General features: G+C 40.0%; 1 protein-coding gene across 5 annotated transcripts in view; it reads left to right on the plus strand.

Moving 5' to 3' along the window:
* AKT1 (AKT serine/threonine kinase 1) overlaps positions 1-16,962 on the plus strand; it is a 106,216-nt gene extending 89,254 nt beyond the window's left edge. For all 5 annotated transcript variants that reach the window (XM_039538266.1, XM_039538267.1, XM_039538265.1 and 2 more), the window contains 3 exons: positions 7,552-7,639; positions 13,834-13,936; positions 15,350-16,962. In XM_039538266.1, coding sequence (XP_039394200.1) covers positions 7,552-7,639; positions 13,834-13,936; positions 15,350-15,429 — 271 coding nt within the window. In that variant the 3' untranslated portion in view covers positions 15,430-16,962. The remainder of the gene's footprint in view (positions 1-7,551; positions 7,640-13,833; positions 13,937-15,349) is intronic.
* Positions 16,963-26,569: the final 9,607 nt, after the last annotated feature.

Raw genomic sequence — 26,569 nt, forward strand, 5'->3', positions numbered from 1 at the left:
CACTTGTGAAGCAGTGGATTCTAGCAACAATACAAACTGGAACTGGAAGGAATTCTGCTCCTTGGGTTCCACAGTATTTGGAAAATGTGAGCCTACTGCCAAAATGTCATTCTCTGCAGCATTCAAGTGAAATGAAGAGCATTTGGAAGGAACAAAGTGTGCCATTTAACACATACATCAGCCTACTGCTAGCAATGATTAGATCTTCCTATACGCAAGGTGGACCTTAGGGAATATCTACTGTGGTGACTGATAAGGATTTTAATAACAATGAGTTATGTCTTGAAAGCCCTGCAGAGGAATATTAAAATATTGTGTTGGAGATTTTGGAGTTTCTAAATATTTTAGCATAGCAGTATTTATTGGAAATAAGTGGAGACCAACTGGAGAAGAAAGTGATTTAAGAGTCTGCTGGATAAAATGTAACTGGGGAAGACCCAAAATGAGCAACCAGCAGAAGACAATCAAGAACCTAGTGGTCAGTGGTGTAAAAGACCTTCCAAATGATGATAGTCTCATTGTATCCCATCTTGTGTGGTCTTGGCCCAGAAAGGATTTAAGCACAAGCTCACTATCAGTGGGACTACTCGCATGTTTAAAGTTAAGTACATGCTTAAATGCTTTTCTGGAGCAGAACTATGCTGCAGTAGAGTTGAGATTGTTAAAATGAAGAACTAGTACTATATATTTTTTAAAGCTGTGAATGGAAATGGGTGCTCAGCATTGTTTAAACCCTTATATCGATGAGTTAACTGAGATGACACTGCGTAACCATGACTCAGCAAGCTTTTTCATTATTTCTTTATAACTAGAGCCCTACCAAATTCACAATCATTTTGATCAAAAATTTCACAACCAGAGGGTTTTAAAATTGGTCAATTTCAGGTTTTCAGCTGTTTACGTCTGAAATTTTAGGTGTTGTAACCTTGGGGGTCCCAATTCAGAACGTACCTGGAAGTGGGTCTGATCTTCCCCTTTCCCACCCTGAGCTGCCATGCCAGAGAAGGACAAGTCCTCTCCCTCCCCAGCCCAACTGGGACATGCAGCTAGGAACCTCCAGATTGGGGCACTCCCAGCAGCAAGAGGGAGATCAGATTTCACAGGGAAGGGCTTATTTCATGGTCCATGACACATTTTTCACCACCGTAAAATTGGTAGGACCCTAATTTATAACCCCGTCAGTGATTTTTAGGTATGCAGAATGATTACTGTATTTGCACTTGGTTTCTCTTCAGAATGATAGCTGGCTGTCTTTCACTTCTGGAGCACAGATACTTGCAGTCAGATCATTAAAATAACTTCCAGGCTGCATGCAGTTTTATAAGTTCAGAGAATGCACGTTTCATAGTTTTTCTAAGCACCTTCCTAGTGATGATTTTTCTCTTTTGAACTTAGGTTGAAGCACAAAATAAAGGTCCTTGAACTTAGATGGAAGCAAACAAAAACAAACAAATGTTTAGCACTCAGTAATGACAGCCATTTAGACCAGAGTGGATTTGATTTAAGGAGGAGAACATAGAATCATAGAATATCAGGGTTGGAAGGGACCTCAGGAGGTCATCTAGTCCAACCCCCTGCTCAAAGCAGGACCAATCCCCAACTAAATCATCCCAGCCAAAGTTTTGTCAAGCCTGACCTTAAAAACCTCTAAGGAAGGAGATTGCACCACCTCCCCAGGTAACCCATTCCAGTGCTTCACCACCCTCCTAGTGAAAAAGTTTTTCCTAATATCCAACCTAAACCTTCCCACTGCAACTTGAGACCATTGCTCCTTGTTTTGTCATTTGCTACCACTGAGAACAGCCTAGATCCATCCTCTTTGGAACCCCCTTTCAGGTAGTTGAAAGCAGCTATCAAATCCCCCCTCATTCTTCTCTTCTGCAGACTAAACAATCCCAGTTCCCTCAGCCTCTCCTCATAAGTCATGTGCTCCAGCCCCCTAATCATTTTTCTTGCGCTCTGCTGGACTCTTTCCAATTTTTCCACATCCTTCTTGTAGTGTGAGGCCCAAAACTGGACACAGTACTCCAAATGAGGCCTCACCAATGCCGAATAGAGGGGAATGATCACATCCCTCGATCTGCTGGCAGTGCTCCTACTTACACAGCCCAAAATGCCGTTAGCCTTCTTGGCAACAAAGACGCACTGTTGACTCATATCCAGCTTCTCGTCCACTGTAACCCCTAGGTGCTTTTCTACAGAACTGCTGCCTAGCCACTCGGTCCCTAGTCTGTAGTGCATGGGATTTTTCCATCCTAAGTACTGGACTCTGCACTTGTCCTTGTTGAACCTCATCAGATTTCTTTTGTCCCAGTCCTCTAAATTGTCTAGGTCCCTCAGTATCCTATCCCTACCCTCCAGTGTATCTACCACTCCTCCTAGTTTAGTGTCATCTGCAAATTTGCTGAGGGTGCAATCCACGCCATCTTCAAGATCATTAATGAAGATATTGAACAAAACTGGCCCCAAGACCGACCCATGGGGCTCTCTGCTTGATACCGGCTGCCAACTAGACATGGAGCCATTGATCACTACCCGTTGAGCCTGATGATCTAGCCAGCTTTCTATCCACCTTATAGTCCATTCATCCAGCCCATACTTATTTTGGTTGCTGGCAAGAATACTGTGGGAGACCGTATCAAAAGCTTTGCTAAAGTTGAGGAATAACATGTCCGCTGCTTTCCCCTCATCCACAGAACCAGTTATCTCATCATAGAAGGCAGTTAGGTTAGTCAGGCATGACTTGCCCTTGGTGAGTCCATGCTGACTGTTCCTGATCATTTTTCTCTCCTCTAAGTGCTTCAAAATTGATTCCTTGAGGACCTGCTCTATGATTTTTCAAGGGACTGAGGTGAGGCTGACTGGCCTGTAGTTCCCTGGATCCTCCTCCTTCCCTTTTTTAAAGATGGGCACTACATTAGTCTTTTTCCAGTCATCCAGGATATCCCCCAATCACCATGAGTTTTCAAAGATAATGGCCAATGGCTCTGCAATCACATCCACCAACTCCTTTAGCACCCTCAGATGCAGTGCATCCGGCCCTATGGACTTGTGCTCGTCCAGCTTTTCTAAATAGTCCTGAACCACTTCTTTCTCCACAAAGGACTGGTCACCTCCTTCCCATGCTGTGCTGCCCAGTGCAGTAGTCTGGGAGCTGACAGACAGATGTTTAAATTGTTTTATTTAACTAAAACAACATCATTATGTATTCTGGATTATTTTCTTCAACAGCAAACATATAATATTTTAATAAAACAAGCATATGAATTTTTTATTTTAGCTAAACATTACAAGTTTTTAAAAATCAAGTTTGTTTTTAAAATTGTTTTTAACTAAAATAGTTAAATTAAATATTTAAAAAAAAATCCAAAAATTAAATCGACCAGGTCAACATGAGAAACTTAAAATATTGGCTTCTGCAGCTAACTCAGTCGTTGTCACCTTCATTTTCCTGTTTGTTCATAATCTGGAAAAGAAAAACAAGCTTTCCTGCTTTTTCAGGTACCAAATGATTTCTCAATTTGGAAGGAATTAGTCCAAAGGAAGAAAATATTCTTTCTACACTGGCAGAAGAAGCTACTGCTGTTAAAAGTGATATTATCACTTCAACAGTCTCTGAATTCAAGTGCTTAAGTGACTTCCACCAGTTCACTGGTGTGATTTTCTTTAAAACATCATCAGCAAATATATTTCTTGAATGGTTCACCTTTAGCTCTGAAGTTTATTATAGTTGGCATTATGGAGGGATGATTGCTGGATGTCCATGTCTTAGCCACCTCCTCTTCTTAAGCAGTTAAGGTTTGATCCTGGTACCAAGTATTGAGAATATTTGCAAGAAAATGACCTGGAGATAGTGCTTGTCTCATTTGTTTTTTTAATGTTTGTAATTTAACTCTGTCATTGCATATTTCTCTTTTTAAGATCTCACTCAGTTCCTTCCAAACAGCTATTTCCCTGCATTTTGTTCAAAGCTACAGAAATAGTCTTCAGGACACTCAGCACGTGTTCAACATTTCTCTTAAGCCCAATGTTGAGAGCTTTGGCTGTGACCGTGCCATCTATTTTTTCACAATTTTGTTCACAAACTGTCATCCGATTAGAGGTGTTCTTGATATGTGCTCAAAACAGTCCACTACCGAGTTCCATCATACGTCTTGTGGGAGAGTTAGCTTGGTTCCTCCCACTCTTTTCAGAGCAGCTGCTGCAAAGTGGTTGTTATGGAAGTATTTTGCAATTTCAACAACATTAGCCTTTATTTCTGGAACACTAAAGTCTTTGGCTAGGAGGTGCAGCAAATAAACACTGCAACTGTGTGTAATCTACTGGTTCTTATCACAAATTTAGCTATAGTTGTTTCTGGATGATGATGGAGTTTTTTTTTTCTTTTTACTACAGATGATATACTGTGGTTATTTGACATACATGATGTGACTGAAACACTATCATTGGCAGATAACTCTGAAACTATAGAAAATGATGGTGATCTTGAAGGTGGATTAAAATATTTCCAAACTGGGTCTCTCTTACGGCCTGCTGGCATTATAGGTTTTCCCTTCTAGTGAGAGAATGGTATGGTTGATCTCAAATCAATGAAGGCTACACTCAGAAAAACCTCAAGACTTCTAGAATATGCTGTTCAAACAGTTTCACTTTTGTTTCTACTACCTATCCCTCCCTTCTCACATTTATCTCCAGACTTCTTCTCATCCAAATCTATTCTGCCCCCCAACAATCTTCCATTCATTGAACTTTTTGAAACTGTTCACTTTTAGAGAGAGGTAAGGGATTGACTCTGTGTACACAAATTTGCAGAGGGACAATAGAGTTGAGGTCTGTTATTTCTCACCTCTGTATATTATTTATTTAAAAACATTTTTACTGTTAACAAGCATATTATCTCTGAAGACACAAATCCACAGTTTGAGAACTGCAAAACTAAGCATCTCTGATGGTATCTTTTAGACTGAGCACTAAGTCCCATTGGGTAGATGGAAAGATTAACCTAAATAATCTATACAGAAGCCCCTAGAACCCCATAAAATTGGGTCCCTAATCCATGAACTATTGGAACTCATTTACAAAACTTTTCTTAAACATTACATGAATATATAGTCTCATACTACAGAATTAGAATTTATAATCCCTATTCCATGATGAGATATCTTTGAGCTATAATTTATCTTTAGTTTTTTTCCTCAAAAAGCATTTTATCAAAAAAATCCAATTTAAATTAAAAAACAATCTAAATTAAAAAACAACCTGATTAGGTCAGGGAGAGGGATAGCTCAGTGGTTTGAGCATTGGCCTGCTAAACCCAGGGTTGTGAGTTCAATCCTTGAGGAGGCCACGTAAGGATCTGGGGCAAAAATTGGTCCTGCTACTGAAGGCAGCAGGCTGGACTCAATGACCTTTCAGTGGTCCTTTCCAGTTCTAGGAGATTGGCATTACCTTATTACCTTTATTTTTTAATTTTTAAATCATTGATTTTTATTCACTCTGATTTTAGACTATAGTTTTTTCTGAACGTCTTGGTGCTTCTAGGTATCTGTTCTCATTTAATCTTTGTAATGATGTATTGCTTTCATACACTTTTAATGGTGTATTGCTTTTATAGTCTTATTTATACCCATAGTTAGGATTGCAAGGATTGCAGAGTGAAATTGTGTCATGGCTTGTTATAAGGGGAAGTGGGCCCAGTGGTAAGGTGCTAGCCTGGGACTTGTAGTAGTGAGTTCAGTTCCCGGCTCTACCAGATTTCTTGTGTGACTGGGCAAGTTACTTATCCGCTCTGTGGCTCAGCTTCAGACAATAGGAGTTCCCTACTACATAGGGGTGTTTGGGAGGATAAATACATTAAAGTTCATGAGGTGCTCAGAAATTATGGTGATGGGTGGCATATGCAGGAGGTCAGACTAGATGATCATAATAGTTGTAATGGTTCCTTCCAGCCTTAATATCTGTGAATTTCATCTATCACGTGTCTGAAGGTGATAGGTGAGCTAGAAGCCTGTTGATCTCTGTGTGTTTTGTTCCAGAAGAACATGCTTTTTGTATTGTTTGGATAATGTGGCTCAGTCTTTAAGAGAAAGCATTTCACCCATATAATAAAGTTCAAACTCCTGTTGACTCAGGGCTTCTCTACACGTTAACTGGAACAAAAATAACTAAATTGTTTTAATTTATACTTGTAATTATGTTGGGTCATGTCTGTGTGAAGACTTTATCGTAATAAAAGTGCCCCATCTCGATATAATTTAAATCAATAGAAAACCCGTTGTGTTTCCCTGAATCCAGGAAGGAGGGTACTGTTTGTGTACAACTTAATATTATTTATTTGTGTTATCATAGCACCAAGTGTCGTCTTATAATTTACGTTTACATCGGGTTGCATAATTCAGTTTCTTTTAAAAACCTTGTGTCTTTCACTGTGGGTTGTTAAAATCAGTTGGGCTTCCAAGAAAATATCCCAGCACCCTGAGAAGTGACTACTCCTTGTAACCGAGTTAGAAGGAAGGTTGGCTAGCTCAGTCAGGGCTCACTCAGCTCTTGTTACAAAATGTATTTTTAAGCTTCAGCTCTTCTCTGAAAGTTGACTAAAATGGCAACATGGGGTTCTATCTTTGTGTTTCATTATCTTCCATAACAGCTTCTTAACAGTGAGAGTAATTAATCACTGGAACAATTTACCAAGGGTCGTGGTGCATTCCCCATTACTGGCAATTTTTAAATCAAGATTGGATGTTTTTCGAAAAGATCTGATCTAGGAATTATTCTGGGGACGTGCTATGACATATTATACGGGAGGTCAGATTAGATGATCACAGTGATCCCTTCTGGCCTTGGAATCTATGAATCATATCAAATATTTCCACAAAGAGTTTTTTGATGGCCTGTAAGTTATGCTTCCAACAAATGATTAGGGTTAGGCAGAATTTGACCTGCACTTCTTCATTTCTATGGTATAACTCCCATTATTTTCAGATTTTAGCCTTAATTTACACCTGAGCAAACCTCATTCCCTTTTCCTAGTTGCCAGGTGTAACTGATTGGACCTCTCACTGAAACACAGTAAAACTTAATACACAAGAAGGACTAGAATCCAGCTCACTCTCCCATAGGGATGCACAAGCTCTGCATGCTAAAAGTAATAACTTACTTTTGCCACTAAAACAAGTATGATTTAGAGCAGAGATGTTACGCAAGAGAAGCCCACTTTTAAAGTCACATAATAGAACTTCATTTTGAGGTCAGATCTTCCGAAGCACAAATTTTCTTTTTCTGTATCAATAATTTGTCTCTTAAAAAATAGTTGCACTAGACGTTTTGAAAGCATGTTGAAGTCTGAAATGGACAATCAAAAGTATTCATGAGTCTTAGTACTCGAAACAAATGCATCAAAGTAAAGGCTCATTCTCAGACCTGAAACTGATAAACTGTTGGTTACTTAACCATATAACCCATGACTTCCTCACTTCTCAGTAATAACCTTATTTGAAAACTACATATGCTCAAGTGTTCATTTCTTAATTTTTTTTTTCCCCCCAAAAACAGGTTAGGTGGTGGCTCTGATGACGCAAAGGAGATTATGCAACACAAATTTTTTTCTGGCATTGTTTGGCAAGACGTATATGAGAAAAAGGTACTTATAATAATTCCTCTGATGTAAAGTGGGTTTGTGGAGAAACTGAATATGTTTAAGGTGGTCCCCTACATTGGCTCTTGAAGATTACTTCATAAAAAAGGTTTGCTACATTTCTGAATCAGCTTTTTTAAGCCAGAATTGTTACATAGTTCTTACACCAATATAGTTCTTTATTTCTAACTAAAAAATTCCTGCTAAAGAAAACATATTTAAATCAATAATACGAGTAAACAAGAATCTGTTAAGTCAAAAATGGCTCAGAATATTAGTTTTTTGTGAATGCAAGCTTTTACAAAACCGGGTTCCGTGAATTTTGTTTTAATTCTAGTTGAAACAGTTTTCTCTTTAAGCAGTGGTACCCCTAAGATGCTTGAAGCCCAGAAACTGGCTCATTGAACCAGTGCCTGAGAATCTGAACATGAAACTAACCAGAAATAATAGTGAAACTGTTTTTTGCTTTTTGCATTTCTCTCTGTTTGAATAATGCAAATAGACTAGATCAGACAAATAGCATAAACACAGAGAAGTAAAACTTGGATTTTTTAAAGTTAGTCGAGTTCAAATAAGGGGTTTGTGACAAAGAAGGGAAGGACAATTTTACGTATCTGAATTCATGGTTTGTCACCTACTTTTCTGAAGCCCCGCCCCCATGTTCTCTAACGGGAGCCCCTAGAGTCAGAGAGACTGACCTGCTGCTATGTCACTGGCATAACCACTACTCTGTCAGTGATGTCGACCTCAAGGACTTCCTCCTCCATTACCTTAGAGCCATTTTCCACGTTGCCCTCATTACCTCTTCCGAGCATTTCCCTCCACTCATTCAAGTCCCTCTTCACAAACACTTTTGTCATGACACTCACATGGAACTCAGCCATCTATTTAGTGATAAAAAGAGAAACTACTTCATCATGCCGTGTACTAGCTGTTGTCGAGTAACTGTGTGATCTTATTCATGTTACCCCACTCTGCCCTCCGTACTGTCTTGTTTTCCCTGCATCATATCAGAGCTAATTTAATTAGGAGGCAAGAATCGTATCTTCCCTTGGTTTTGGAAAGTGCTAAAGCCAATTTTGGGCCCCAATAGGCATAAATAATAATTTTCTTTTTAGCCTGAAAGTCTCTAATTAATAGAAATGTATGCTCTGCTCAGGGTTTTAGCTGTTAGATTCCTTTTAGTATCACTAACATCATAATATGTTAGCAATTTCCATATCATACCAATAGAAATTAACATTGTTGGCTTTCCTATTGTATTTGGAGTACAAAGGGTACCCTGTCTTCTCCTTCCAAAACTTCCCTCTCTCCTTGTTGATAAAATTATGAAGATGTTGACTAGTCCCCCGGAGAACGCAATAGATACAGCAAAGTGTAATATGACACACACGTTCCTAATACTAGAAAACTCTTGTATTAGGAAAGATGGTTGCCCCTTTATATCATTTCACAGAATGGAGAGAGATGCATCTGAATACTGATGAAATATTTCAGCATTGTACGCTTCACACTTGAATACCTATGCATCATTCAGCATACATTGATCCTTTTAAAGGACACTGGCCAGGTTGCCAAGCAAAATTTTAAACTGTTGTATTATATACACATTTTAATACTTACAATATTACTCTGCCCTTCTGCTCCTGGAAGATCTGTCATTTCCCCTAAAGAAAGGCGTGTAACTGACAGAACTCGAACTCCTCTGTTGGGCAAGTGGAAAACAAACCCTAGAACTGTATTAATTCATGATCACACATGCATGTTTTACTGGGCGCCTCTCATTCTGCCTGCCCTATTCTTGTCAGAAGGCAGAGTTCTGAAATTTACAAGTATCTCAATTCTTGAGAGAATAGGAGTTGTGTATATTCCATACCCTGTCTGCTCACCAGACTAAGGCAGCCAAACAAATTGGAGGGATAGCAAGTCATTTATTTGCCTTTTGTGCATCTGCCAGGAAACAAAGAGCTGTCTGGAAGGTCTGATTTTAGGTCTACTAGCCTTGACAATATCCCTTTTAAGAACAGATATCAAAGCAGACTGCCACATGTAGAATGTCTGCAGTAAATGTATCAGGTCTTGGACTTCTGCATGCCAGCATTCTGACTGCAAAGTTTACACAGTTCAGTGTAAAGAATATTGTTTTTAATATGATCTTCATGAAGGTTATAGAACAGAGTGCTGATGGGCCAAAAACTTCAATCTTTTTCCCCAGACTCTCCAGACATTAGCTGCCTTGGAGAAAATAGTTCCTGCATCAAGACTACCTCTGACATAGTCTTTGCAAAACCAAAACCCAGCCTCTTTGGCCCATTTCTAGCAAGCAGGCAAATCAGAAATTGATCTAAGACATTATCAGCTGTAGAAATACCCACTCTGCGCAGGCCAGAGAGACAAGTTTAAGTGGCCTGGAGGGCCTTCTGAAAGTGATAGAATATCACCCCATAGTGAGTGAAATATGCTATTAGCGTACATGAATCTCTGGGACAGACATGCTTCCCCAGTGTCATGGGGAAATGTTGAATAAGTTTACATAATTGAGGTTTTGTATGAACAAGGACATTTTCTGTGTAATTGAGCCTGGGAGACACGACCTTGCTTTGAACAACAGGGAGTTTGGCATGAGTGTTTCTAATCACAGAAATTTAAAATCTTTATCAGAATATCCCTGCTGAAAATCTTTGCCATTTCTCCTTGGAGAAGGCTGCATTTTAACTGGGCAATACTTCATCCTTCCACAAACTCCATGTAAACACTGATATTTTAATTGCATCTTCTCACCAGTTTCTCTTGGCTAGTAAGCAACTTAAGTCCACGTAGCTCATGCTGGCATGCAGTAGCATTACGCTACAAGTGGCACCTCTCAACCATAGTCTGCTGAGCTACTGCAATGAGAGCTGTTCAGTAACATGACAAATCCACTTAATAAAACTAACCTCACAGCTTCTTGCTACAGTCTCCCATTTCCCCTCCCAGTTCAATAATCCAAATCTGACCATATACAAAAATATTTCCCTCATTTTGTAGGTGCAGCTCACCCTGTCTTAGATTGTATTTGACAAATACTTTGTAAAAAATAATCTAGAACACCTCTTATACTTGTCTTCTGTTTCCTTCTGTGGTTCCCAGTCATTCTCTAGCATAGAGTTTAGGTTTCTGCTGCAGTGCCCGAGTCCTTAGTCACTCACGCATTCTGAGACTCAGTGCCGCAGACAATTTAGAGAGTGACTGGGAGCAGCACATGTGCCAAAACAACCATTAGCTAAATGGGTTATGGATAGAACAAACACGCAGAAAGGGCCAAGCTATTGCTTAGACAGAGGAGAAACTGCCTAATGGATGATCAGAATATTGGGGGTTCAGTATCGGGGAGAAAGGATGTTTATCCTCACAAAAAAATATACTGGTTGGAATCACTTGAGAATAGGATTGTTATCTTATAAAATGGAGCTCCTTTCTATTGTACCTCTAATAACATATAGACTATAAAGCCTGCATTTTCAATAGTGTCCAATAATTTGGGGTACTTAACATTGATATCTGAGCCGTTAGTGATTATCTTTGAAAAGTCATGGAAGATGGGAGAGATTCCAGATGACTGGAAAAGAGCATATAGTGCCAATCTATTAAAAGCTGGAGTATTGTGTTCAGTTCTGGGCATCACATTTCAGGAAAGATGCGGACAAATTGGAGAAAGTCCAGAGAAGAGCAACAAAAATGATTAAAGGTCTAGAAAGCATGACCTATGAAGGAAGATGGAAAAAACTGGGTTTGTTTAGTATGGAGAAGAGAAGACTGAGAGGGGACATAACAGTTTTCAAGTACATAAAAGGTTGTTACAAGGAAGAGGGAGAAAAATTCTTCTTCTTAACCTCTGAGGATAGGACAAGAAGCAATGGGCTTAAATTGCAGCAAGGGAGGTTTAGGTTGGACATTAGGAAAAACTTCCTTTCAGGGTGGTTAAGCACTGGAATAAATTGCCTAGGGAGGTTGTGGAATCTCCATCACTGGAGATTTTTAAGAGCAGGTTAGACAAACATCTGTCAGGAATGATCTAGATCAGGGGTTGGCAATCTTTCAGAAGTGGTGTGCCGAGTCTTCATTTATTCACTCTAATTTAAGGTTTTGTGTGCCAGTAATACATTGTAACATTTTTAGAAGATCTCTTTCTATAAGTCTATAATATATAACTAAACTAGTGTTGTATGTAAAGTAAATAAGGTTTTTAAAATGTTTAAGAAGCTTCATTTAAAATTAAATTAAAATGCAGAGCCCCCCAGACCGGTGGCCAGGACCAAGGTAGTGTGAGTGCCACTGAAAATCAGCTTGTGTGCCGCCTTCGGCACGCGTGCCATAGGTTGCCTACCCCTGGTCTAGATAATACTTAGTCCTGCCATGAGTGCAGGGGACTGGACTAGATGACCTCTCGAGGTCCCTTTCAGTCCTATGATTGGGACCTCTTAAAGGGCCCTGAATTTCTGAAACTGCTGAGTACTTATCTGATCCTCAAACTCCTTCAAGGTATCATTGGGCACCCAAAATGACTAGTTAGTTTTTAAAATTTAGGCTTACAATATGTATATTGTTTGCATCTTGTAACTGTATTAGGTATTTATAATACAGGCCATTTTTAAAACAGTTGTATTCTCACTTCCCATAATGTTGAATTGTTGGTTCTAAACCTCACAGGTTTTTTTCTTCGAAGTATCACTAGATTCTGTCTCTGTGGATCATATTTTTGTCTTTAATTTTAAATCGAATCTGAAATAAAATTAAAGGGGCCTAATATTATTTATTGTATGTATTGCAGTAGCAACTAAGGAAGTATTATTTCCCCTTTTGCATAACACAGAGACCAGGGGTCACCCAATTAAATTAATAGGCAGCAGGTTTAAAACAAACAAAAGGAAGTAGTACTTCACATAACTCAGAGTCAACCTGTGGAACTCATTGCTGGGGATGTTGTAAAGGCCAAAACTATAATTGGGTTCAAAAAAGAATTAGATAAGTTGATGGAGGATAAGTCCATCAAAGGCTATTAGCCAAGATGGTCAGGGATGCAACCCCATGCTCTGGGTGTCCCCAAGCCTCTGACTGCCAGATGCTGGGACTGGACGACAGGAGACGGATCATTTGATGATTGCCTGTTCTGTTGATTCCCTATGAAGCACCTGGCATTGGCCACTGTCAGAAGACAGGATGCTCTGCTAGATGGACCATTGGTCTGACCCAGTGTGACCATCCTTATGTTGTTTGACCTTGTTGTGCCTCCGTCAGTGACTAGGTCAGCATGGCTACAGCGCTCACGGTGTGGATTTTTCATGTCCCTGAGCACCATAGCTACATAGATCTATCTTTTAATTGTAAACCAGGTCTGAGTGATTTAATGTTCTGCCTAGCTAACCTTTTCCCTGTAGTTTCAGTGGGATACAGTATGCTTTCTTGATCCCATTCCCCAATTGTTTTGTTGCCTAGTGTAGGGTAGTTGCTATTACGACTGCCAGATTTATCCTCAGTGGTGGGTGAATTGATGCCCAACACCATGTCCTCTGTGGAAGGGCTACCGAATGTGACTTCACACTAAGTTTCTGCTGTATCATGCTGTGGGAAACAGAACAAGGGTCTTATTCGTGCTACTCATGGTTTAGCTAGAGAAGGATGCAATGTAAAAGCTCTCCACTGACCATGCCAGTTTCCCTTAAACCTTCAGAGCTCCAGAAGTGCAGAGTTTATATCAAGTTGTTTTCATGGGATACGACTACGAGGGAGCTGTGATGCCACTGAAGTACAGCTCCCCTCCCCCTGAACAATTTTGGGCAATTAGGCAGGCTTTCCGCTCCTTTTGCCCCTCTCCCATGCCTCTAGCAGAGCAGATAAGGCCTATAGTTTGTATATTATTTTTAAAAAACAGACTATTAATTCCTTAACTGTAAATATCAGCTATTTATTTATTGCTTGAAGTAGCATCAACAGCTCACAACTCTTTCTACTGCAAACACGATTTAGAAACAGCCTTTCACATCCCATAAACAGGAAATGCACATTTTGTATTGTGTATTGGATATGTTTCTTTCCTATGAGCCAGGATTTTACTAGCAGTATAGGAAAAGTCACTGTGGTTTATAGCTGAAATTCAAAGCCAACCTATAAAGGATGTATTTCAATAAACTATAAGCTTGCAGTGTTTTCGTGTCTTTCAGCTTATACCTCCATTTAAACCACAAGTTACATCTGAAACAGACACAAGGTATTTTGATGAAGAATTTACAGCACAGATGATTACAATCACTCCACCTGACCAAGGTAAAGTTTTCTAAATATTTCTCCTTTTAGACCTACCCCAAGATAATATTCAGTAGTGTTATCTGGCCTTATAGAAAAGATCAAAGAAATGTCCGTTCAGATTCATCTGGGTTTCTTCATATACAGTAATTAAACTGTATGATTATACTTGATCATGGTGTTAGTAAACCGATATGGAGCTTTTCACTGTTAATTTGCCTATTCAAATCTGGGATGTCGGCAGCGATGGTTCATACCAAAATCCCAGCTCCAGCTTTGGGATGTTTACAAATCTGGAACTGAATTTTTCACCCTGGGCCCATCTCTAATTGATAGTACCATAAAGTTGTTATCCAGTGGCTGCTCAGTGAGTTATGTGATTCGATCTGGTGGTCTGAGTCCCTGTCCTCGTAAATGCCAAAAACTATTGACTGGGCATAGAAACTGAATTCCCCTCTCAACCCCTACTGGTGGTCTCTCCAGTCTAGTGTTTTGGGGAAGTGTGTACCCACTGCACAGCTAACTAGAGAATTCCAGTCTAGTGCCTTTCACAGGCATAGAACGTCATAAACAGAACTGAGTAGAAGCTGGATTTTTTGTCGTGGGGAGTTCTGACAGTTCAAAATTTGGTTTCTGTTCTGAAATGGAACTAAAACAAAATATATGAAATATCTTACAAAATGAAATTCTGAAAAAAAAATTAATTTCAGGTCAGTTGAAATGTTTAGTTTTGTAAAATCAGAAAGTTTCATTCTAATTTTGACATTTTACAAAAACTGATATAAAATTTAAAAAAGTTGTTTCAAAATAATAAAGCAAAACGCTTCATTCTGAAAATGTCAGAACACTTTGCATTGGCTCTTTTCCAAGCGAAATAATGTTCAAATTGACAAGTTTCCACAAAACATTTCATTTTCAACGAATTGGCATTTTCCAACAGAAAAACATTCTGTTGGAAAATTTCCAACCAGCAATATTCATACGCTTAGAAATGCATACGCACACACATCATGTATATTAACAAACACTTGTTGCATAATGGCTAATGTGCTTTTTTTATTTTAAGTATACTCTTATTTCCATGGTAACGTAGCATTCACTTTGTACCACTAGACATGGAGGGGTGAAAATTCAGTATAGTGAATATGGATTCAGCCATACAACTCCAGTGTTAAATGGACACCAACACAGCTACATCTCTGTGCTGAAAATTAACTTTTTCTGTGACTTACATTAAATAAAGAGAGTCAAGGAAGGTCTTAAGTTTGATGCCTTCCTGTTACTAGCTTTAGCTATATTTTTAGTTTGGGGTGTAGGGAGGAAGCTACAACGCATTTGTTCCAAGACATGAAAATCATTAATCTCTACTCTGTTTAAAATCAAAATATACGTGGCATTATTCAGTGTGTGTAAAATTTATTTTTCTCTTTGCAGATGACAGTATGGATTGTGTAGATAATGAGAGAAGACCTCATTTTCCTCAGTTCTCTTATTCAGCCAGTGGAACAGCTTAATGTTTTGCCTTTTTTCCCATTCAGAAACAAAACAGACTACATTTTGGGGACCTTACTTCAATGGACACTAGAAAACTGTCTATATTATCTGAATTACAAACTATGTTTGTACTACAATTTACATGAATTTGTCGGAAGCGTCACAGCTTCTGTATTTAAAACAATTCTCTGATGCATTTTTGAGAAGAAAACATTTAAGAATGGATTTAAGTCAAACTTTTATGCTGAATGACTAGGTTTTTAAGAATACGCACCAAAACGGTTTACATTAGAAATAATTAAGATATTCAACATATCAGCAGCTCTGACCAGAAAAATCCCCTTATTTTATTTATTTCATACAGTTCATTATCTAAATATAGAATCTGCACTCTGAACAATTAGATTTATTTAGGAAGCTATAAAGACTTTAGTAGCTAGTGCAATAATATAAGCAACAAAGTGAACAAACTCTGGAGAGTTAAAGGTTCAAACTCACTTTGGACAGCAATGAAGTGTCATCCTACTCCAGAAAATCAACGATAGGAACAGCATTAATGGCCTCAGTGAGGTAGTTCAAAAAGCAAGTTATTTTGTTATAACATCTGCTACAAGAAATTATGTATCAAATTGAATTCTGTGGAATCTAGTCCATTTCTACATCGCACAGATGAGTATTCTATTCAAGATAGTGCATTTAATTAGTCCATTTGTCTAGAGTTAGGAGTATTTAGCAGGATTGGCTGCTCAAAACTTAGAAAACAGCCTGCTGACCAGTCTGATCTCAAATGCTGTACTGCAGAATTGCCCCACTTTGTACAGTGTATAAAAAGCCACACACAACTCTAAGGGAGAAATTCATCTGGATGAATGAATCAACCAAACAGAAGTAAATTTTGGCACTGAAGTAATGACTTGTCGCTGCTTTTTTTAAAGAGAAGTTGTATAAAGATACATAAACAATTACTGTTTGCATCATGCCAGACAATTTCCTCACTCTTCAATGTGCATTCAAGGTATCAGGCAACTGTCAGTGGTGCCTTCCAACTCTTGAAGAAGCACTTCAATAGTGTTTCCCGTGTATAAGAAGAAAAAAAAACTAGGTTGAAACTTCCTCTGTGTTTGAGTAATAGGGTGTTCAAGTGAATATATTTTGTTTTTAATCTTAGTGAGAAATTCCCCCACCCCCTTTTTTTTGGTTGTATCATGTTTCTTTGTAGCTTTCGTAAAAAACAGTCTTATTCTGCCTCTACTGCCCGAATGACTTTATTCCACTGTAGGTTGCATTCTTTTTGATTGCTTTTTGTTTTCATTCTCTTGACTGTATAAAAATGATGAAATGTACTGCAGTTAATTAGCATTTATTTTTTTTATTTGGAAGAGAGTGTATTGCAAATACCCTCACTTCCCCTTTCCACGATAAACTACTGTGGTCCAGCACAGAGAGCCCATCACTATGACTTTTTTTTTTGTACACAAGGTTCAACTCTAGTATTTTTACTTATGATATGGAAGTTTCCCTCTAAATACGTAAATAAAAATTGCTTAAACACAGTAGGTGCTTATTTCTTTTGATAGGCGCTTTCTGGATTCAGGGAAATGTGAAAGCTGTTCTCAAATTTTTCTCCATTGTTCCCTGATCCAAACTCTAAAGCACTCACCTCTGTGAGTGGAATTTGCCTTCCCTACACTCCTTCCTTTTTCTTCTGGTTTAGTAACAGGTGTTTTCAGCAGTAGATTGTTAAAGAAATAATTCATTCTGCACTGGAAGATCTTCGTTAGTGGGGATGCAAAAGGAAGGGACTCGCTTTGCCATGTTTAGTCCATGAGCTGTCACTGATGTCAGTGGGACTAATCATTAAAAGTCCGCAGGATCAGGACACCCGAGCGCTCTGAACAAGAAAGGGATGGAGTATAATAAAGGTGTGACATGCAGGAGTGTTGCTAAATCTTTGTTTCCTGCCCCAGTCACCTAAGTCAGAGATACAGGAGGCCAGTATTCATTGACTCCAGGGGCTCCTGTCAAAAAGGGTATTCTCTCTCCTTTTAAGTGCTGGAAAAACGTATTGTATTGTTTTAAACACCATAAATTTGAAGCTAACCATGGATGCTGCAGCTGTGCAATAAGCAACTAAACACCCAAACCAGATCTGTTTGGTTTAAGCAACAGGCTATAATTCCTGAGAGAGTTTGCTGTCCACCAAAGCTCAAGTTCTTACCAGGGAGTGTAAGCCTTTGTAGTCTTCTTCACCCAACCAAGCAATGATTATTAAGCATCAAGGTGGGCTAGGAGCATCAGCATGTCTGTGTGGTCACATGAAGTGTTGGGGGGCAGAATGGGGGTCTATTTCCTTTCAGAGGGATGCCTTCAATCTGTGCCAGACAGCATGCCCTATTTGTCTGATATAACACACCTTACAGTCCTATTGCTCTTGAACCTGTGCCTAGGTTTGGGTTAACAAATGGAGCCAACCAGCACACCAAGACCAAATAGGGCCAAGTTAAAAATTATTTAGCAAATTAGCTAAAGTCTCCAGGGCCTGATGAAATACATCCTAGAATACTCAAGGAGCTGACTGAGGAGATATCTGAGCCATTAGCAATTATCTCTGAAAAGTCATGGATGATGGAAGAGATTCCAGAGGACTGGAAAGGGGCAAATATAATGCCAATATATAAAAAGGGGAATAAGGCCAACCCGGGGAATTACAGACCAGTCAGCTTAACTTCAGTACCCGGAAAGATAATGGTGCAAATAATTAAGCAATCAATTTGCAAACATCTAGACGATAATAAGGTGATAAGTAACTCAGTATGGATGTGTCAAGAACAAATGTCAAACCAACCTAATCCCTGTCAAAGAAAGATTAACAAGCCTTGTGGATGTGGAGGAAGCAGTAGATGTGGTATATCTTGACTTCAGTAAGGCTTTTGATACTGTCTCGCAAGAACTTCTCATAAACAAACTAGGCAAATAAAACCTAGATGGAGCTACTATAAGGCGGTGCATAATTGGTTGGAAAACTGTTCCCAGAGAGTAGTTATCAGTGATTCACAGTCAAGCTGTAAGGCCATATCACATGGGGTCCTGCAAGGATCAGTTCTGGGTCTGGTTCTGTTCAATATCTTCATCAATGATTTAGATAATGCTATAGAAAGTACACTTATAAAGGTTGTGGACTATACCAAGCTGTTAGGGGTTGCAAATGCTTTGGAGGATAGGATTAAAATTCAAAATTATCTAGACAAATTGGAGAAGTAGTCTGAAAAAAATAGGATGAAACTCAAGGACAAATGCAAAGTACTCCTCCACTAGGAAGGAAGAGTCAGTTGCACACATACAAAATGGGAAATGATTGCCTAGGAAGGAGTACTGCAGAAAGGGATCGGAGAGTCATAGTGGATCACAGGCTAAATATGAGTCAACAGTATAACATTATTGTAAAAAAATCAAACATTCTGGGCTGCATTAACTGGAATGTTGTAAGCATGACACGAGAAGTGATTCTGCTCTACTCCACATTGATTCAGCCTCAACTGGAGTATTGTGTCCAGTTCTGGGTGCCACATTTCAGGAAAGATGTGAACAAATTGGAGAAAGTCCAGAGAAGAGCAACAAAAATGATTAAAGGTCTAGAAAACATAACATAGGAGGGAAGATTGAAAAAAATGGGTTTGTTTAGTCTGGAGAAGAGAAAACTGTGTGTGTGGACATAACGGTTTTCAAGTACATAAAAGGTTGTTATAAGGAGGAAGGAGAAAAATTGTATTAGTTAACTTCTGAGGATAGGACAAGAAGCAATGGGCTTAAACTGCAGCAAGGGAGGTTTAGGTTAGACATTAGGAAAAACTTCCTAAGTGTCAGGATAGTTAGCACTGGAATAAATTGGAATAGGAAGGTTGTGGAATCTCCATCATTGGTATGGAGACACGTCAGTGTGCAGGACTAGAAGATCTCTCAAGGTCCCTTCCAGACCTACAATTTTATGATTCCACACGTTGTGACAAGTTCTGATCTAACATATATATAATTCATCCCAATATCGGTTGCAATAACTTCTGCCTATTTGTTTAAACCTCCCAAAGGGAGACCTTGCCTTCCAAATGCAGCAACATAGAGTCAGCAAAACAATGTAATCCATCTCAGATGCTCCAGAGGAAAGTTACGTTGTGCTGGGGTGTTTTGCCAGTTTGCCGCGGTGATAGGTTCTGTCTCAATACCACCACACAAAATGCCACTTAGCGGAACAACAACAAAACCCTGCAAATCAGTAAGAACCAACTAACGAAGCCAGTGTTAACAAAGTAAAACAGTCACCAATTTTTTTTCACAGTATGGTCTGCATCTTAATAGAGTGTCTCATGGATCATATCCCTTCCCATTTGCAATTACACCATCCATCTTGCCTCTGATTGTATGACATCCCTACAGCAATTACGCTTGCTTACATGGAAATGTAACGTCTTTTAACTTTCATTATGATTTAGTAGATGAAGATAAGGAGAGTCAGTTGCATGTCAATCACTGTGGACAACACCCTGCCATCCCGCCTGTTAGGCCCATCCTTGACTCAGCCCTCTCTCTTGGTCCCCATATCCAAGATAGCCTTGCAGATTCTTTCTGCATAACGTCTCTAAGGACAAGTCTATGCTAGAGTGCTTCATCGGCGTAGCTGCACTGATACTGCTGCGCTGCTGTAGCGCATTTAGTGAAGACACACTCTGTTGAGAGGAGAATGCTCTCCAGTCAGCATACTTACTCCACCTCCGCAAGAGACGGAAGCTATGCTGGTGGGAGAGTGTCTTACACCAACATAACGCCAGTGTGGACAGCCCTAAGTCAATGTAACTTACATTGTTCGGGGGGGGGGTGTCTTTTTCACACCCCTGAACAACGTAAGTTACACTGACTTAAGCAGTAGTGTAGACCAGCCCTAAAATACATCCTTCTACGCAGCTAAAACTCTCATCCAGGCGTTTATCATCTCAACGAGTGTAACATCCTTCTCTTTGGCTTTGACAAATGCGACTTTCCATGCTCATATCTATTCAGAATGCTGTCACAAAGATTATTTTCCTAGTGCATCACTTTGTCCACATCACCCTCTCTTTACATCCCTTCTCTATCACATCAGACAACTACTTGTCTTCACTTTCAAGCCCCTTTATGGCCTATCACCCTATTTATCATCTTTCGTTTAGAATCAGGATGTCAACTTTTGCTTCCAATCGACAGGTGAGGCCAACCTCCATCTCCCATTTGTTAAATTTGCAAACAGGCTCCTGTGCTGCCCCACATGCTTTGGAGGAACTCACCATAAACATCTACAAAACTTACGTATTATCCGCCTTGAAATCCCTTCTTAAAACTCCCCTTTGCAGTGATGCCTACAAAAAGCTTGACAACGATTCAGCTGTTGGTGGGTTGAGACCACTTCCTGTCATGCTGACCAATGCTGTCTCATCGTTTCCTTATATCTCCGATCTCTCTCTAGCCATCTGTTGGCTCATCTTACATTGCAAGCTCCTGGGCTAGAGGCTGTCTTTTTGTTGTTTGTGAGGCATAGTCCTGGTCCATGACTTAGGTGCTATGGTAATACAAGTAATAAACAGCTCTCCCCAGACCACCAGTGGTTCACAGACCACAGACTGGGAACCACTGTAGTAAAAACAGGGGAGAAAAAACTGCAACTGCAAATGAGAAGCACAAGGCCTCTACCTACCCCAGGCCAACAGCCAGGACAAGACAAGATCTTCAGAATGCTGACCAGGAAGCAGGCATGCATTGTCCTTGCTTCTGCCTATGTTACGGGGTTGGATAAATTTTAGATCAGGCAGAAACCACATTTTGTACTCTCCTGCCGGCAAACTGAAAACCACAGCATATTCCATTAGTGTATTCCCTTCAAACATGGGCAAAAAGCATTGTGTTCTGTGGGCACTTGCAACATTTAGAAGGTCTCCAAACACCCAAAACTTTATAGACTGGCACCTCAGAGAGAAAAGTAGCTCCCCTAAATGCCCCATTCTTCCCCTCCAATACATTCTCATCTTACAAATACTTAGGTTCCATCCATCTCACAGCTACTGCCCCTTTCCCAACCAGAGTGAAAACAGCTCACCTGCTGCTTGAACCTGAATCCAAGATGTCTTCCTCCCCAAACTGAATATCATGACTTTTAAAGGATCAAGGCTAAAGCTCATGATTACCTAAACCCTGGGACTTTTGCTTTATCTTGGAACACATTTTCCTTGTGTTGCCCCTTTGAATTGCTTACATGTATTTATTTTAGGAAGTAACTAGGAGACTTGTACTATTAACAATTCTAAATATTTTTCTCTGACTGAGGCTCCTGCCCTTTGCTTGCCCATGCCAAACTTAACAAGAACTGGGTACATATGTTAAGCAAATTTCTGCCCCACAAGCAGGGATGCAGGATAGCCACCTCGTAGGTTTCACAGCAGTGTAGTACTAAAGCTTATTTGAGGAAATCAGTCCCTGCAGAAAGATTTTGGTGTTTTTTTCCCTGGGTGGTGTATATTGCAAACAAGCAAGTTTGTCCCTTTTAGATCAACTTCTTTAATAACAGGGAGGTTAATTGTGAAAAGGACACATAGCGCCTATAGCGAATAAGCAGCCTATTATCCCAAATGTTGCCGGGTGCAGACATTTCTTAGCTCAGTCTAATGGTATATGTGTTGCATTCTTATGAACTGATGACTAGTTGCTCTGTCAGAGAGCAACCATTTCATTACTGTACTCCACTCCTTCACTCTTCTCCATGGACTGCTGTGTCTCTGGGTTTTATGGGTGTGACTAACCCATCAGTTGCTGACTTCCAGCCTAGCAGAGTCTCTGAGTATGAGAATCCCGCCTTGTCATTTTCACAGCACTTCAGAACTCTTGCCCTACCTCTAACTCTGCTCAGATTTCATCTTCCACTCCACCAGTGCTCCCTATGGTCCGCTGCATCGTCTCCTTATTGCTCATCAGCTCTTCCTCCAACTCTTGGTTTTGTGAATTCTTCATGCTCTACTCTATGCATGGAACAATCTCCAATGTGCTAAGTGTCACCCCTCTCTGCCTTCAAATCCCACTTTTCATGAAGCCTTCATATGTCAATCTCCTCATTGACTATATTGCAACATCATCTTGCATTTGACATGTTCATCCCATGTATTGTGCTTGAATTCTTGTCTGAAGTAGATGATTGTAAGCTTTTCAGAGCAGGTACTATGTTGCATCCATTTTCACTGATCAGGTGTGTTTATGGTAGTCCATGCATTTGTTGAAGCATGAGTCACTTGCCTTACAAGAGTTAATTATTGTATTGCCTCTGACTACAGACGTGTGTCAGGTTCTTCACAGGAACAAGGCAGTCCTGGCCTCATCTGTTATGATTTGTAGTTACTTCTAAATTATGTCTAGCTCCCTAAAGCTGAACTATTTTTTGCAACATTCTGCATTTTTTGCTTAGGGGTTTGGTGCTGCATTTAGCCTTTTCTGTCAGATCCTTGTGGCAGGAGTGGCTTCTGCTCTGTTCTTGTGCAGCACTGAGCAAATTATCAGCTCTCAACAAAATAATAATGGTTGTGATTTTTCAAAGCAGTCTGGGACTTAGACACCTCTTCCATTGAAATTAGTGTCTAAATCTCCTAGACTATTTTGAAATCTCAGCCAACAATTACAATAAAATCTGCATTCAGTTTAATGATTAAAGAAAACGGGGGAGGAGGGATATCAAACTTCTGAAAAGGAATTGTCTTAGGCTCTGATTTTTAAGCATGTGCCCAAGTGCTTTGCTGAATCAGGGTATTAATACATTATTGCTCTCTCTGCTGTTTGTCTCAAAATTGAAGTGATTTGTGTACTGCCTTGTGGAATTGATTAGAGTGGACATGAAAATCTGATGGACAGAAAAGGACATATGTATACCTTGCTTCATTCTGCATCTAGAAATCCAGACTAATGTCTAATTGTGTTGGACTCATTCATCCTATATATATTGTTGTATTACTCAACTTATTTCACATACACTACCTCTGTTTTAATTAAATGATACGGTTCCATTCAATTTCCAAACATGCTTAATTGCTTTTATAGTCAGAGTATTTTCCTGGTGTATTTAGCTCCCTCACATATATTGGAAGAGGATGTACAGTTTATTTAGAGTCAGGGGGGCAGAGAGCACTTCTCAACAGTAGGAAGACAGACTGCTTCCTCTAGCATTTTACAATCTAATAGACACTCTATCTGGATCATCTGATTTAGATGGGAGCTAGTTAGCTGCTGTTGAATCTGAATAATACAGATTTGATCCTGGTCTGATAAGGGAAATGAACAGAAGAGATATAGATATCACCCATGGTATTTTCAACTGAAGGACTATGGTTGGTTTTTATTGGGATTTGGTCTCCAGTATGACCCTTGCCTGCTTCTGGATGTTTAGCTAGCTGCCACAATAGGAGCAACCAGGCAGCATACATCTTTGCTTGGCTCATTTTTGCAACTTTTCCTTTGAGAGGTAGGCTTTTCCAGTTTTGTCACCTCCAGCATCGAATCCTTCTATGTTCTTTTCTTGTCTCTAATACTGAAGGCTACTTAGACACTTCACCTAGCACACATTGTGGCTGCCAGCTTGGTTAGTGGGGATTCATACATGAAGCTTATTACATGTATGTTACATGGATTGCATGGGCTTCATTGCTTTCTTACTACACTGGTAAATAACAATTTGATCTCTAAGGCCTTAAACATTTTTTTGGATTCCATATACCTGAAAAGACCACTTTTTTCATCATATTTCAGGAAAGCCTCAACAGGAGGTCCCTAGGTGTGTGAAGCAAGGTACTCTCAGTTAATGGGCCCTATGTTCTGAAATTTAGCGTCTGACCTTGGTCCAACAGAATGCAAGTTTGACTCCTGAGGTACAGTTGCAAGGCCTTTCTCTTCATTCTGGCTTGAAGTGTAAAGAGGATTTGAGGTTCAGGTTGAAGCCTTTCTAGGGTAGCAAAGTTCATTAGTTAATGGTGCTCCCACACACGGCTTCGTAGCACTTGTACATGGGCAGAGAAATCACAACAGGTGCATTTTTATAAACTGGAATAATAAAAATGCAGAGCAATATTGCTGCAAAGGGAGGAAGGGAAGGATGCAATAGGAATTGTCATATGATTCAGTTGCCACAAACAACCCTAATTCATTTTTAGATATAAAAATTAGCAAAATTTGAAGAGTAAAATGTAGGCACTATAGTAAAAATGGATGGCACTGCGGAGGTTAGGGTGAGGCCAAGCTGAGGGAGGTATCAGAGGATTTGAAGGAGACCTGTAAGGTCATTTGGTGCAACTGGAGAAGAAGACCAGAGGGAAAAGCATGAGAATAAGGCAGAGGCTAGAGCTTGAGAACAGGAACAATGGGTTTATTTATGCAGGTGGAGTGATTTCAAAGGAATTCAGATGCACTGAGGCTAGTTATTGTCCAATGTGAATAGATTGAAGGTATCCAAATCTCATCCTAACCAAACAGTACATTTACACAGCAACATGTCTAATAAGTTTAATGCTGTTGGAAGCATCTTCTTTCAGCCAGGGTCTTTGATGTAATAGAAGTTTAGCTGCTGAATGCCCAATATGTGGATTTAGAATCCAGCATAATAAATTCACCTTAATGATAGTATTATACAATCCCTAAATAAAAAATAGCAATGCAGCATCTAATGTGTTTTTTTAAAATGCAATTGTGAATAAAACCACCTTGCTTGAAGCTTGACTATTCAGCACTCCTTTTCCTCGTCTAGCAGAAGTCAAAACATGGCTGGTCATTTTAAAAAGGACATTTTTGAAATCTGCAGCACTCTGATTTGACCTACCCTCCCTCGGCTGCAATGTCCATAGCACTGTCTGTGGTTCTCCTATCTAAAAATTTGTCACTCAGGTTTTCTTTAAAAAGAATAGATGCCAACAGCCCTGTGCTCATAAGCAACCTTTCCATAATAATCATTTTAGTGTACACGCAGGCTCCAGGAAAGGAAAAAAGTCAGTGAGGAAACATATCAGTTGCAAGGGGGATTAAGACTGCAGGTCCAGATACACCAAAGTTACAGTCCCAAATACACAGGTATATTTTCCTAGAGTACAGCCACAGTAGCATGAATTCAGATGTATAGACCCACAGCATGTGTGTGTATATAACATAATATTTAGGCTGGCTTCTGCGGGTGCAGACCCTGGTAGAAGCCTCTAGCAACTGAGAGCTGCCACCAAGAGATGCTATGACAGTGCAAAATGGCCTCAAACTCCCCATCTGGCCAAACCCACAAGAGGGCAGGCATTGGTCCCACCCTCTGCCTTCCTCCACAAAGTGAGGCCGCCTCTGGGAAGCAGGGAAAGAAGCTCATACGGGCAGATGAAAGTTACCTCTGCCTGTATGAGTTCCTTTCCCTGCTCCCCAGAGCTGCTGCCGCTGCCATTTAGTCCGATCTGGCCCATTGTGTGTTGCCTGTATATAGGGGACTGGAAGAGAAACATGGACCAGCCAACTGTTACTTATTAATGTTGCGTTAAAAACTCTCTTCGTCTTTGCCTGTTTTCCCTAATATTAAATGTTTTATACTGGTATTTTTTCTTCTTTTGACTCATTTCTCATTGAGACTTGACCACCCCCACCCCCATATATTCTGTCTCTCTCTGGCAGATGCTCCCAGATTTCTTCATCTTTAATCTTGTCTGGTCCATGCTCTCTCCTCTCCCCACCCCAGCTACTATTCTCTTAACTGTGCAGCTCCCTTCTTCATGTGGCTACTTATAGAGGAGCCACTTCTGCCTTCCCACCCCAAAGAGAACAGAGAAAGGAGGCAGGAAGAGCTGTGTTTTCTTCGAGTCCCCCGCCACCTGAGCAGAGGTAAACTAGAGGCTCAGTAGTTGAAACACCACAGGGCCTGGCTTGCTGGGCCAGATAGCATGTCACTCCTACCTGCCTTGGGGCAGAGCTAGTGAAGTGCTGATCTTTGCTCCCACAGCAGAGACTGGTGATGCCAGTGGGGGCAAACCCCTTCATGGTGTCAAATCCAGATCTGTTGTCAGTCAGCCTCTGTGGAATTATTTGAGAGCGAACACAATAAACTTCGCTTTGGGTCTGTGCTGAGCCAGTGCCCTTGAA

The sequence above is a fragment of the Mauremys reevesii genome, linkage group 4 (assembly GCF_016161935.1).
Source record: "Mauremys reevesii isolate NIE-2019 linkage group 4, ASM1616193v1, whole genome shotgun sequence".
Lineage (NCBI taxonomy): Eukaryota > Metazoa > Chordata > Testudines > Geoemydidae > Mauremys > Mauremys reevesii.